General features: G+C 63.3%; 1 protein-coding gene across 1 annotated transcript in view; it reads right to left on the bottom strand.

The window, feature by feature from the left end:
- Positions 1-3,000: 3,000 nt before the first annotated feature.
- Positions 3,001-14,385, bottom strand: part of RAB40C (RAB40C, member RAS oncogene family) — a 52,526-nt gene continuing 41,141 nt past the window's right edge. The window contains exons 5-7 of the mRNA XM_068147267.1: positions 10,615-10,692; positions 9,074-9,296; positions 3,001-3,495 (exon numbers count right to left, since the gene is read on the bottom strand). Of these exons, the coding sequence (XP_068003368.1) occupies positions 3,215-3,495; positions 9,074-9,296; positions 10,615-10,692 (582 nt within the window). The 3' untranslated portion in view covers positions 3,001-3,214. The remainder of the gene's footprint in view (positions 3,496-9,073; positions 9,297-10,614; positions 10,693-14,385) is intronic.

Genomic DNA, 14,385 nt, shown 5'->3' on the forward strand with positions numbered 1-14,385 from the left:
CCCATGCAAACGAAGAGAGCTTCTGCAGCCTTTCCAGTGGCAGTTCAAAACGACAACAACAACAAAAAAGAGGCTTTAATTTATACAAAACAACCCCGGGGTGGGGGTGGGGGGCGGGGGGGGCAGGGATCAGCTGAACCACGTTGACTGTACAAAGGAATACAAAGAAGAAACGTAATAAACCAAAGGAGAGTCCAAAGCAGATCCCAACCCCAAAACCCAACTGAGGAACGGTCCAAGGGTGGGGGAGCAGCTGCAGAGTAGTGTTGACATCAGATGCTTAAATAATGTGGAATACAAACGCTAAGGCTGGGGCTTGGGCCGGGCTTTGGGCTTGGCTTTGCTCTGCCTTCGCTGAGCAGCGCCTCCAGGTCAATCTTCCACCCCCACTGCGGACCACCGAGACCTCCAACCCAAGCCCGGGGGAGCAGGGCAAAGGGAGGCGCCCCAGGTGGCCGAGCCGACCCCAGCAGGGGTACAAGGAGTCTCTCCAGCCATGCAGCAGCTCCCTGGGCTCGCCCGAGGAGACCTCCACCCCTCCCCGGCCCGGGCAGCCTGGCACGGGGGCCCCGCGGTGCCCGGCCGGTGCCCGCCAGGGGAAGCCTCTGCCTTCCGCGGTGCCCGTCACCTGTTGGCAGTATATCCCCGGCGCTGCTGAGCCAGCGATTGTCTTGTGCTGTGTGTTAAGTGATGGGGAACAGGTGCCAGCCCTCCCAGACAGGTCCTCCAAATCCCCCCGGCCTTGGCGCTGAGCTGGGCTGCGCCTTTGCTCTCGAGCCAAGCCACCACTACAAAGGATTCTTCTCCCTGCCCTCCATCTGCCTGGGGTTGAATTCTCTCCTCGCTCATTTGAGCCGGGCTTTAAATAAAGCACGCAGGGGACGAGCCAAGAGACCTACCCCTGAACCGCCCTGCGGCCTGCGGGGAGGGGAGGGGGACAGCTCCTGCAGCGCCCAGGTTGGCCGAGGAGCAGGGGGAGGGAGGGAGGGATGTGACCTGCAGGCTGCCTGCACAAAGCACCTGAAGCACTCAGTGTCCTGCGGGGAGGGGAGGGGGACAGCTCCTGCAGCGCCCAGGTTGGCTGAGGATCAGGGGGAGGCAAGGAGGGAGGGAGGGATGTGACCTGCAGGCTGCCTGCACAAAGCACCTGAAGCACTCAGTGTCCTGCGGGGAGGGGGACAGCTCCTGCAGCGCCCAGGTTGGCCGAGGAGCAGGGGGAGGAAAGGAGGGAGGGAGGGATGTGACCTGCAGGCTGCCTGCACAAAGCACCTGAAGCACTCAGTGTCCTGCGGGGAGGGGGACAGCTCCTGCAGCTCCCAGGTTGGCCGAGGAGCAGGGGGAGGGAGGGAGGGAGGGATGTGCCTGCACAAAGCAGGGTCTGTCGGCCGCGCTGCAGCCCCCGCGGCTTCATTCTGCCCATGCAATGCAACAAGCTGCTCCTGGGGGAGGGAGGGGGCACAGGAGCGGGCCCCAGGCCTGGGGGAGCTGCTGACAGCAGGAGGAAGATGGCAGCACTGCAGTGGCTTCTCTCCTCGCTGAGGAGGAGCCGGAGGAGTTCCCTTTCTACCACCCTACCCACACCCTGCACATGCTGGCCGCCTGTGAGACTCCACCTGCACAGCCCAGTGCCACCACCACGCTCCACCCAGCTGGTGAGAAGGGCTGGGTGCTGCTCCTGAGCCCCCAGGTGAGTTTCCAGCAGAGACCAGCCGTGGGACACGTGCTCTTGCTCGACACCAGATCCCCCACACCACGTGCACAGCTCAAGCTCTTCAGGCTGAGCCCCTGCCAGCCCCAGGAGCAGCCCCACGGAGCCAAGCGGTTTGCCTCCCAGCTTCCAGGCGCTGCCAGGAGAGCCAAGTGTGCTCCCCACGGTGGGACCCACTGAGTCTGCTCTTGCCCCACACAAACCTCTTCCACCTTCCCAGGGCCTGGCTCCTTCCCGCTCCGGTGGGGAAGCTGCCCCTGTGCTTTCCTCACTTTCATGCAGGAGGAGCTGCAGCGCCCCCGGCTCCGGCAGGAGGTCTTTGGCCAAGCAAGCGGCGGCCAGGAGCTGGGGGCTGTGCCACAGGGGGGCTGCAGGGCTCTGGAGAGGACAGCTGAGGTTCTGCAGCAACGAGGGACCAGATTCAGCCTTTTCCCTCTGGCTTCAGGTGTGATGCTTCCACCCTCAGCCCCTCCAGCAGGGGATGCAACGTGAGCAAAGCATTGGCCTGGGCCCAGAGCTGCTCCTTCAGCCTGGCCCTTCCAGCCCCTTACCTCCAGCCTGCCTTCAGCTGCAGGGAAGGATGGGAACAAAGCAGCTTGGGGGACACACAGACACACATACAGAGAGGAGCTGCTCTTTGTAAGCCCAGCAGGAGCCCAGGGTGGGGATTTCAAAGTCTGTGAAAGCACTGGGTGTCAGAACACCCTGAGGGGGCTCTCTCCTGCTCCTGCCCGCTGCTGGCACCGGCAGGGCTCAGACCCAGAGCTGCTATTTACATGGCTGCATAAAATTTTCCCTGACTGCTTCTTTAAAAAACCCCTTACAAAACAAGTGCTGTGTACATACATACAGACATATACAGAGAGAGAGAATATTTACACAGCTCCAGGCAGAAAGCAGGCAGGCTGCTCTTCCTTCCCCCTTTCTGCCCCGGCTGGCTCTTGCCTCCTTGTCTTGGCTGCTTTGTTTCTTTCCTTCCTTCCTTCCTTTGTTTGGTTGGTTGGGTTTTTTTTTGGCAACAGCAGGTTGACACCCTGGGGAGAGCTGCCCCTGCTCCCCTGTCCCTTCTGTCCTCTCCTCCACCCGAGGGTTGCACCCCTATTGCACCAGCAATCTGCTCAGGAGGCCAAGAGTTAACCGCGCAGCGCAGACCCTTCCTCGCCGGCTCCCTTAAGCCTCTCAAGCCTCCATTAAATCCATTTCTCCCTTCAGACTGGATGAGTTTCCTGCCCACCCCCTCCTTCCCCCCCACCTCCAACCCCAAACCCCATTCCCCCCCCGCCTCCCCCTTGCCCAACCCGGCAGCTGCTGAATTTTCCACCCCAGGCCGAGAGGCAAAGCCCAAAGCATTCTTGGGAGGGTCGCTTGGCAGGGCCCTGCCGCTGCCCGCGCCGAGCCCAGAGGTGAGCAGGCTGCAGGGCAGCCGGGGCGGGGGGAGGGGAGGAGGCGGAGGGCTGAGCCTGCCGACAGCTGTCCGCGGGTGGGCTCCCGGCTCCCGGGGTCCTGCTAGGAGATCTTGCAGTTGCTGCGGGAGCAGTTCTGTGGGGGGCTCTGGGGCGGCCGGATGGACTTGGACCTCTTGAGGCTGTTGCCTTTGCTGCCGCCGCCGCCGCCGCCGCTGGCCAGCGAGTAGGAGCGGCCGTGCATCATCACCGCGTTCATCCCGTTGGCCATGGAGAAGGACTTCAGGTGGCTCTTGATGGTGACAGGCAGGGGCAGCTTGTCGATGAGGTGCACCGGGGTGCAGGAGACGATGGCTCGGCAGCACAGGTCCTGCAGGCTGAACACTGCGGGGAGAGAGGAGCAGAGCAGGAGGCTGAGCGGCGGCCGGCGGCGGGGGAGGAGCCGCGGCGGGAGCCCAGGAGGCTCCACCTCAACAGCAGGGAGACACAGACCTGCTGCAGAGCTGCCGAGGGGCCTGGAGCAGCACAGGCTGAGAGCCCTGGGGCTGAGAGCCTGCAGAAGAGCAGCCCCAGAGGGCAGCTGAGCAATGCTCAGCAAGAGCTAAAGGAGCTGTGGGGGGCAAGAGGCTGGGGCCAGGCTCTGCTGAGTGCTGCCCAGGGCCAGCAGAAGGGACAGCAAGGGGCAGCAAGTGTCAGGCAGGAGGTTGGAGCTGAGCAGGAGGAGAAAGTTGTTTGGGGTGAGGCTGCTGGAGGCCTGGAGCAGGCTGCCCAGAGAGATTGTGGAGTCTGCTGGTGTGGAGAGCTTCAAGACTCATCTGGATGAGTTCCTGTGTGACCTGCTCCTTGGCAGCTCTGGGCTCCTCAGCTCAGGAAAAACAGGGATCTGCTGCAGAGAGCCCAAGGGAGGCTCCAAGGATGCTGCAGGGCCTGGAGCACTGCCTGGGGAGGAGAGGCTGAGAGCCCTGGGGGGGCTTAGTCTGGAGAGGAGAAGGCTGAGAGGGATCTGATCAATATCTATCAATAGCTGAGGGCTGGGGTCAGGAGGGAGGGGACAGTGACAGCCTCTGATCAGTTGCACCCTGGCACAGGCCAAGGGGCAATGGATGGAAACTGCAGCCCAGGAGGTTCCACCTCAGCAGGAGGAGGAACTTCTGCACTGTGAGGCTCCCAGAGGCCTGGAGCAGGCTGCCCAGAGAGGTTGTGGAGTCTCCTGCTCTGGAGCCTTCCCAGCCCTGTCTGGATGTGTTCTGTGTGCCCTGTGCTGGGTTCTGTGCTCCTGCTCTGGCAGGGGGTTGCCCTGGAAGATCTTTGGAGGTCCCTTCCAACCCCTAACATCCTCTGATCTGTGTTCTCCAGAGGCCCATTCCAACCCCTACCACTCTGTCCTTTCCAGGGTTCTCTTCTCCCCACAGCTATCCCTTGTGCTGTGCAGCTCCTGCTCGTTCAGGGAGAGATGCTAACAATGACTGTGTGGAGCCCTGGACAGGGAGCAGCTTAGCTGGGACAAAAGCTGGGGACACCCCAGGCAAGCTTAGTGCTTTGAGGGACCCCCAGCTTTGGTGTGCAGGCAGGGTTCAGATCCTGCCACCCTCCCTCTGTGCACAGTTCCTGGGGCAGCCAGCTCACATTCCTGTAAGACATGGGAACTCCCCAGGCCATCCTCTGGCCACCAGGAGATGCTCAGGGAAGAAGGCAACAAGGTCAGCAAACCCTGAAGCAGAAGAGTCTCACCTGGGACCTGCTTTGGGGAGCGGCACCAAAGGGTCTGCTCTCTGCAGAGCACCTCTAGCAGCAGAGATCCCACCAAGAGAGGAGAAGACCCTGCCCTATTCCAGGCTTCCCAGTGTCCCCCGAGCTGCCTGCACACCGCGGGCAGTCTGCCCGGAGGGGACCTCCCCGCCAGCGGCCACACGGGGGCGCCCTTCACCGCCGGCCTGCCGCCAGCGCCAGCCCCGCCGCCAGCGCCAGCCCCGCCGCCAGCGCCAGCCCCAAGCTACAGCCCTGCCTCGGGACGAGCTGCAGAGAGGGGTCCGGGTGCAGCCCAGATCCTGCTCACCAGCCCTGCAGGAGCTGGAGAAGGCAGCCTGGCAGCCGGGCCAGTGGAAGAGTTTGGTGTCCGGGGCTGGCAAACAGGAAGCAGGAGCTGGGGATCCATGTGAAGGGATCTCTCTCCATCAAGGATGGCAAAGCTGCTGCTGCCCAGGCTGCCAGGGGGCACACTGAGAGCTCCAGGCAGGAACGGGGGTGTCACAGAGCCCCAACAGGGAGGGCTGGAAGGGAGCTCTGGAGCTCACCCGCCCAAGCCCTGCTCCAGCAGGGCACCCCCAGCACCCTGCCCAGCAGCACAGTGCCCAGGGGGGGTTGGAAGCTCTCCACACCAGCAGACTCCACAACCTCTCTGGGCAGCCTGCTCCAGGCCTCCAGCAGCCTCACCCCAAACAACTTTCTCCTCCTGCTCAGCTCCAACCTCCTGCCTGACACTTTCTGCCCCTTGCTGTCCCTTGTGCTGGCCCTGGGCAGCACTCAGCAGAGCCTGGCCCCAGCCTCTTGCCCCCCACAGCTCCTTTAGCTCTTGCTGAGCATTGCTCAGCTGCCCTCTGGGGCTGCTCCTCTGCAGGCTCTCAGCCCCAGGGCTCTCAGCCCTTGCTGCTCCGAGAGCTGCTCCAGGCCCCTCAGCAGCTCTGCAGCCTGCCCTGGGCTCTCTCCAGCAGTTCTCTGTCCCTGGGGAGCACAGAAGTGGACCCAGGACTCCAGATGTAGACAGAGCAGAGGAGGAGGGGAACCTCCCTTGCCCTGCTGGCCACACTCTTCCTCATGCCCTGCAGATCACCATTGGCCTTCTTGGCCATGAGGGCACCTTGCTGGCTCCTGGGGAGCTTGCTGTCCCCCAGCACTCCCAGCTCCTCCCTGGAACTGCTTCCCAGCAGGTCTCTCCTCACCTGCCCTGCTGCATGGAGTGAAGGCTCTTTGGCTGAGACTTCCCATGGAGCCTGCTGCTGGCTCAGCACCCTGCAGCTCATGTGCCTGGCTCATGCTGAAGGGCTGCACTTTAGCCCCTCCCTGCTCCTGGAGCTCCTCCTGCCTCCCTGGCCCTCCAAAAGAGGGGGCACAGGCTGGGGAGGGGTAAGGACAGAGCTCCTGAGCTGGGCTTCATCCCACACAGCCTTTGGCTTCAAGTGCTGTCAAGCTGTGAACTTAACTGCCCCCTGCCTCACCCAGAGCAAGAGGAGAGGTGGAGGATGCCCCCTGAGCAATTCAGGTCCCAGACATCCTGAGCTGCCCTCCTGAGCTGCCTGCCTGGCTCCTGCACCAGCACAGGCAGCTCCCGGCTCAGCTGCAGCTCCTGCAGGGCTCAGCTGCAGCTCCTGCCTCAGCTGCAGCTCCTGGAGCACTCAGCTGCAGCTCCTGCAGGGCTCAGCTGCAGCTCCTGCCTCAGCTGCAGCTCCTGGCAGGCTCAGCTGCAGCTCCTGCAGGGCTCAGCTGCAGCTCCTGGTAGGCTCAGCTGCAGCTCCTGCAGGGCTCAGCTGCAGCTCCTGGTAGGCTCAGCTGCAGCTCCTAGAGCACTCAGCTGCAGCTCCTGACAGGCTCAGCTGCAGCTCCTGACAGGCTCAGCTGCAGCTCCTGCAGGGCTCAGCTGCAGCTCCTGGTAGGCTCAGCTGCAGCTCCTAGAGCACTCAGCTGCAGCTCCTGACAGGCTCAGCTGCAGCTCCTGACAGGCTCAGCTGCAGCTCCTGCAGGGCTCAGCTGCAGCTCCTGGTAGGCTCAGCTGCAGCTCCTGGCAGGCTCAGCTGCAGCTCCTGCAGGGCTCAGCTGCAGCTCCTGGAGCGCTCAGCTGCAGCTCCTGCAGGGCTCAGCTGCAGCTCCTGCAGGGCTCAGCTGCAGCTCCTGGCAGGCTCAGCTGCAGCTCCTGGTAGGCTCAGCTGCAGCTCCTGCAGGGCTCAGCTGCAGCTCCTGGCAGGCTCAGCTGCAGCTCCTGCAGGGCTCAGCTGCAGCTCCTGCAGGGCTCAGCTGCAGCTCCTGGCAGGCTCAGCTGCAGCTCCTGGTAGGCTCAGCTGCAGCTCCTGCAGGGCTCAGCTGCAGCTCCTGGCAGGCTCAGCTGCAGCTCCTGGCAGGCTCAGCTGCAGCTCCTGGAGCACTCAGCTGCAGCTCCTGGCAGGCTCAGCTGCAGCTCCTGCAGGGCTCAGCTGCAGCTCCTGGAGCGCTCAGCTGCAGCTCCTGCAGGGCTCAGCTGCAGCTCCTGGCAGGCTCAGCTGCAGCTCCTGCAGGGCTCAGCTGCAGCTCCTGCAGGGCTCAGCTGCAGCTCCTGGCAGGCTCAGCTGCAGCTCCTGGTAGGCTCAGCTGCAGCTCCTGCAGGGCTCAGCTGCAGCTCCTGGCAGGCTCAGCTGCAGCTCCTGGCAGGCTCAGCTGCAGCTCCTGGAGCACTCAGCTGCAGCTCCTGGCAGGCTCAGCTGCAGCTCCTGCAGGGCTCAGCTGCAGCTCCTGGAGCGCTCAGCTGCAGCTCCTGCAGGGCTCAGCTGCAGCTCCTGCAGGGCTCAGCTGCAGCTCCTGGCAGGCTCAGCTGCAGCTCCTGGTAGGCTCAGCTGCAGCTCCTGCAGGGCTCAGCTGCAGCTCCTGGCAGGCTCAGCTGCAGCTCCTGGTAGGCTCAGCTGCAGCTCCTGCAGGGCTCAGCTGCAGCTCCTGGCAGGCTCAGCTGCAGCTCCTGCAGGGCTCAGCTGCAGCTCCTGCAGGGCTCAGCTGCAGCTCCTGGTAGGCTCAGCTGCAGCTCCTGCAGGGCTCAGCTGCAGCTCCTGGTAGGCTCAGCTGCAGCTCCTAGAGCACTCAGCTGCAGCTCCTGACAGGCTCAGCTGCAGCTCCTGCAGGGCTCAGCTGCAGCTCCTGGCAGGCTCAGCTGCAGCTCCTGCAGGGCTCAGCTGCAGCTCCTGCAGGGCTCAGCTGCAGCTCCTGGTAGGCTCAGCTGCAGCTCCTGCAGGGCTCAGCTGCAGCTCCTGGTAGGCTCAGCTGCAGCTCCTAGAGCACTCAGCTGCAGCTCCTGACAGGCTCAGCTGCAGCTCCTGGAGCACTCAGCTGCAGCTCCTGACAGGCTCAGCTGCAGCTCCTAGAGCACTCAGCTGCAGCTCCTGACAGGCTCAGCTGCAGCTCCTGCAGGGCTCAGCTGCAGCTCCTGGTAGGCTCAGCTGCAGCTCCTAGAGCACTCAGCTGCAGCTCCTGACAGGCTCAGCTGCAGCTCCTGCAGGGCTCAGCTGCAGCTCCTGGCAGGCTCAGCTGCAGCTCCTGCAGGGCTCAGCTGCAGCTCCTGCAGGGCTCAGCTGCAGCTCCTGGTAGGCTCAGCTGCAGCTCCTGCAGGGCTCAGCTGCAGCTCCTGGTAGGCTCAGCTGCAGCTCCTGCAGGGCTCAGCTGCAGCTCCTGGTAGGCTCAGCTGCAGCTCCTAGAGCACTCAGCTGCAGCTCCTAGAGCACTCAGCTGCAGCTCCTGACAGGCTCAGCTGCAGCTCCTGGAGCACTCAGCTGCAGCTCCTGACAGGCTCAGCTGCAGCTCCTAGAGCACTCAGCTGCAGCTCCTGACAGGCTCAGCTGCAGCTCCTGCAGGGCTCAGCTGCAGCTCCTGGCAGGCTCAGCTACAGCTCCTGGCAGGCTCAGCTGCAACTCCTGCAGGGCTTAGCTGCAGCTCCTGCAGGGCTCAGCTGCAGCTCCTGGCGGGCTCAGCTGCAGCTCCTGCAGGGCTTAGCTGCAGCTCCTGGCAGGCTCAGTTGCAGCTCCTCTCACCCGAGGCACTCCTCCCTCTCTGCTGCTTCCGGGCCCCCTCCTCCCCCGGAGCCCCTCCTGGTGCCGTGCAGCCCAGCCCGGACCCCAGCTCACCCCCCGGAGTCCCTCCTGCTGCCGTGCAGCCCGGCCCGGGTCCTGTCCCCCCCGGAGCCCCTGCTGCTGCCCTTGCAGCCCGGCCCGGCCCTGCCCTGCCCGCAGACCTCTGTTGGGTCTCCAGATCTTCTCCATGCCGTGGCGCATGAGGACGATGCGGGAGAGCTCGGTGAAGGACTCGATGACGTTGAAGTTGCAGAGGGGGCTGACCTCAAAGAAGGTCATGCAGTTCTTCTCCGCGTAGGCCCTGGCCTGCTCCGTGGGCACCTGCCGCTTGAAGGCCAGGTGCAGCCTGTTCCCCACCAGGATCCGAGGCACCCCGGGGGCATGCTGCAAAACACCCCCGGAGGGAGGGCAGAGATCAGAGCCAGGCCGCTGCAAGCAGCCAGGGGGTGCCAGCATCCATGGAGTGAGTGCCAGCAGCCAGGGGGTGCCAGCAGCCATGGAGTGAGTACCAGCAGCCAGGGGATGCCAGCAGCCAGGGGGTGCCAGCAGCCATGGGGTGAGTACCAGCAGCCAGGGGGTGCCAGCACCCAGGGGGTACCAGCAGGCTGGAAGGGACCTCTGGAGCTCACCCAGCCCAACCCCCTGAGCCATGCCCACAGCAGAGCCATGCCTGTGGTGGATCCATGCCCATGGCAGAGCCACACCCATGGCAGAGCCACACCCATGGCTGAGACACGCCCATAGCAGCCATGCCCAGGGCAGATCCACACCCACAGCAGAGCCATGCCCATAGCAGAGCCACGCCCATGGCAGAGCCACACCCATGGTTGAGACACGCCCATAGCAGCCATGCCCAGGGCAGATCCACACCCACCACATAGCCATGCCCACAGCAGAGCCATGCCCGTGGTGGATCCATGCCCATGGCAGAGCCATGCCCGTGGTGGATCCATGCCCATGGCAGAGCCATGCCCATGGTGGATCCATGCCCACGGCAGAGCCATGCCCGTGGTGGATCCATGCCCATGGCAGAGCCATGCCCGTGGTGGATCCATGCCCACGGCAGAGCCGTGCTTGTGGTGGATCCATGCCCATGGCAGAGCCATGCCCGTGGTGGATCCATGCCCATAGCAGAGCCATGCCTGTGGTGGATCCATGCCCATAGCAGAGCCATGCTTGTGGTGGATCCATACCCACAGCAGAGCCATGCCCGTGGTGGATCCATACCCACAGCAGAGCCATGCCCACAGCAGAGCCATGCCCGTGGTGGATCCATACCCACAGCAGAGCCATGCCCGTGGTGGATCCATACCCACAGCAGAGCCATGCCCACAGCAGAGCCATGCCCGTGGTGGATCCATGCCCATGGCAGAGCTGTGCCCATGGCAGAGCCATGCCCGTGGTGGATCCATGCCCACGGCAGAGCCATGCCCGTGGTGGATCCATACCCACAGCAGAGCCATGCCCACAGCAGAGCCATGCCCGTGGTGGATCCATGCCCACAGCAGAGCCGTGCTCGTGGTCGATCCATGCCCATAGCAGATCCATACCCACAGCAGATCCACACCCACGGCAGAGCCATGCCCACAGCAGAGCCGTGCCCGTGGCAGAGCCGTGCCCACGTCAGAGGCGGCAGCCCAGGCGAGCCGTGCCCGGCTGCCGCTGGGGGGCAGTGCAGCACCGCTCCGGCCCCGCCTCTCACCTCGTCGATCTCCTTGATCCAGCGGTCGATGCCGTCGAAGGACCAGCGGTTGGTGATGTCGTACACCAAGAGAATCCCCTGGGGGAAGAACAGCAGCAGCACCTCAGCAACTGCCCCGGGGGGCAGCTGCCAAGGGGGCCACAGCCACCAGGCACGGGGCTGAAGGGCAGAGCACGGCTCCAGGTGCACTCTCTGGGTGCTCCCTGGGGCACAAATGGAGACAAGAGATCTGGGCTGGCTCGGCCCCGGGCCACGGGAGGAGCATTCACTCCTGCTTTGGGCTTGACCACCTCTCACATCAGCAGTCCCTGCACAGGAGGAGCAGAGGAAGTTGATGGCTGTGGATGTGGAGGAGCAAAAGAGTCTCCTCTCCTGTCACAAACCTGACACAAAGTCACTGAAGCACAAACAGTCTTCTGCTTCTCCCCTTTCACAGAAGAGCTGCACTCATGGAGTCAGGGAATGAATGGCAGGGGGTGGAAGGGAGCTCTGGAGCTCACCCACCCAAGCCCTGCTCCAGCAGGGCACCCACAGCACCCTGCCCAGCAGCACAGTGCCCAGGGGGGGTTGGAAGCTCTCCACACCAGCAGACTCCACAACCTCTCTGGGCAGCCTGCTCCAGGCCTCCAGCAGCCTCACCCCAAACAACTTTCTCCTCCTGCTCAGCTCCAACCTCCTGCCTGACACTTGCTGCCCCTTGCTGGCCCTTGTGCTGTCCCTGGGCAGCACTCAGCAGAGCCTGGCCCCAGCCTCTTGCCCCCCACAGCTCCTTTAGCTCTTGCTGAGCATTGCTCAGCTGCCCTCTGGGGCTGCTCTTCTGCAGGCTCTCAGCCCCAGGGCTCTCAGCCTTTGCTGCTCCCAGAGCTGCTCCAGGCCCCTCAGCAGCTCTGCAGCCTGCCCTGGGCTCTCTCCAGCAGTTCCCTGTCCCTGCAGGCTGGGCTCTGCTGAAGGCACTCTGTGGCTCTGTGTCACCTCTGCACCAGCAGGGAATGAACAAAGCACAACAGCAGTGACCAACTCCAGAGGCTTAGCTCAAAGGTCTCACCCTAGGCCCTTCCCCCCAACCCTCAGGCCCACATCCTCCTTCCTGAACGTCACCCCCCAACCACCACTCCCTTCCCAACCACCTCTTGAGCTGCAGCACCAACACAGGCAGCGCTCAGGGGAGGTCTGTGCCTGCAGCCATGGAGCAGCACCTTGGAGAGCCTCCATCCTCGCCCTAAACCGGGCTCAGGAGCACAGACACTGCTGGCCGCCACTGGGCTGCCCCAGCAGCTCCTGGGGGAGCTCTTCTGGAGTCACAGCAGTTCTGAGGACAGACAGCCAACAGGACAGGAGGCTGAGCATGGCCTGCAGGCCCCCCAGCAGCTGCCACTGGCTGCCAGCTGTGCACATCCAGCAGCCTGGCTGCAGCTCTCCCCTCATCCTCCTGACTTCTTAGTAGCATAGCATCAGTCAAGGTTGGAAGGGACCACAAGGATCATCTAGTTCCAACCCCTGCCATGGGCAGGGACACCCCACACTTAGATCAGGCTGCCCAGAGCCTCATCCAGCCTGGCCTTAAACACCTCCAGGGACAGGGCCCCAACCACCTCCCTGCACAACCCATTCCAGGGCTTCACCACTCTCATGGGCAAGAACTTCCTCCTCACCTCCAGCCTGAATCTCCCCACCTCCAGCTTCATTCCATTCCCCCTAGCCCTATCACTGCCTGAGATCCTGAGCAGTCCCTCCCCAGCCTTCCTGTAGCCCCCTTCAGATCCTGGAAGGCCACAATGAGGTCACCTGGGAGCCTTCTCTTCTCCAGACTGAACAGCCCCAACTCCTTCAGTCTGTCCTCACAGGAGAGGTGCTCCAGCCCTCTGCTCATCCTCCTGGCCCTGCTCTGGACACCTTCCAGCCCCCCCAGATCCCTCTTGTGCTAGGGGCTCCAGAACTGGACACAGTATTCCAGGTGGGGTCTCCCCAGAGCTGAGCAGAGGGGGAGAATCACCTCCCTTGCCCTGCTGGCCACACTTCTCCTGCTGCAGCCCAGGCTCTGGTTGGCTTTCTGGGCTGCAAGTGCACACTGAGAGCTCCTGGTGAGCTTCTCCTCCCCCAGCACCCCCAAGGCTCTCTCCTCAGGGCTGCTTTCCAGCCAGTCCCTGCCCAGCCTGGAGTTGTGCCTGGGATTGCCTCCACCCAGCTGCAGGACCCTGCCCTTGGTCTTGTTGAACCTCATGAGGTTGGCTTGTGCCCACCTCTCCAGCCTGCCCAGCTCCCTCTGGATGGATCCCTTCCCTCCAGCCTGCCCAGCTCCCTCTGGATGGATCCCTTCCCTCCAGCTGTCTGCTGCACCACACAGCTTGCTGTCATCAGCAAACCTGCTGAGGCTGCACTCAGTGCCACTGTCCATGGCACCCACAGAGATGTTGAACAAGCCTGGTCCCAGGACTGATCCCTGAGGGACTCTGCTTGTCCCTGGCCTCCTCTGGGCCATGGAGCCATGGACAGCCACTCTTTGGGTGCAGCCATCAAGCCAGTTCCTTATCCATCTGGTGGTCACCCATCACAGCCATGTGTCACCAGCCTGGAGCCCAGGCTGTGGTGTGGGATAGTGTTGAAGGCTGTGCTCAGGTTCTTGTCACTCTTCTCTGCAGGCAAGGGCACAGCAGCCTCTCCAAGGTTACAGAATCACCAAGGTTGGAAGAGACCTCAGAGATCATCAAGTCCAACCTCTCACCCAGCACCTCCTGACAGCTAAACCATGGCTCCAAGGGCCACATCCAATCCCCTCTGGAACACCTCCAGGGATGGGGACTCCACCACCTCCCTGGGCAGCACATCCCAGGGGCCAACAACTCTCTCTGGGAAGAACTTTCTCCTCACCTCCAGCCTAAACCTCCCCTGGCACAGCTTGAGACTGTGTCCTCTTGTTCTGCTGCTGGCTTCCTGGGAGCAGAGCCCAACCCCCACTGGCTCCAACCTCCCTGCAGGGAGTTGCAGAGAGCAAGAAGGTCTCCCCTGAGCCTCCTCTTCTCCAGGCTAAGCAACCCCAGCTCCCTCAGCCTCTCCTCACAGGGCTGTGCCCCAGACCCCTCCCCAGCTTTGTTGCCCTTCTCTGGACACCTTCAAGTCTCTCAATGTCCTTCTTGACCCGAGGAGCCCAGAGCTGGACTCAGTTACTCTGCAGCAGGGCAGCTGCACTGGCCCTGAAGCGAGAACCATGGAGGAGCTGGCACTGCAGTCAGAGCAGCCTGGTGGGGCAGGCAGCACCAGCTGGGAGGTGGCCCAGGGGCAGGCAGAGCAGGCTGAGGGCAAGACAAACCAGCCTGAGCTGACTGAGGTGGTTGGGGCCTTGACCCTGGAGGTGTTTAAGGCCAGGCTGGATGAGGCTCTGGGCAGGCTGATCTAGTGTGGGGTGTCCCTGCCCATGGCAGGGGGGTTGGGACTGGATGATCCTTGGGGTTCCTTCCAACCCTGACTGATACTGTGATACTATGATACTATGACTGCAGGGCAAGAGAGCATTCAGCAGCAAGCTCAGCACAATCAGTCCCCTCTGAACTGAGGAGATCCCCCAGGACCAGCTGGCCCTGAGACAAGTCCCCAGTGCAGGCAGGAAGGGGTCCTCAGGTGGCAAAGGAGAGCCTCAGCCTGGTCCAACACAGATCACAGGATCCCAGACTGGTTTGGTTAGGAAGGGACCTTAAAGATCATCTACTCCCCACACAGCTCCCACCAGCCCAGGGTGCTCAGGGCCTCAGCCAGCCCTAATGGCCTTCTCCAGCC

The sequence above is a fragment of the Melanerpes formicivorus genome, unplaced genomic scaffold (assembly GCF_026170545.1).
Source record: "Melanerpes formicivorus ecotype bairdi unplaced genomic scaffold, bMelFor1.0.p_v2 SCAF_14, whole genome shotgun sequence".
In the NCBI taxonomy this organism is placed as follows: Eukaryota; Metazoa; Chordata; class Aves; order Piciformes; family Picidae; genus Melanerpes; species Melanerpes formicivorus.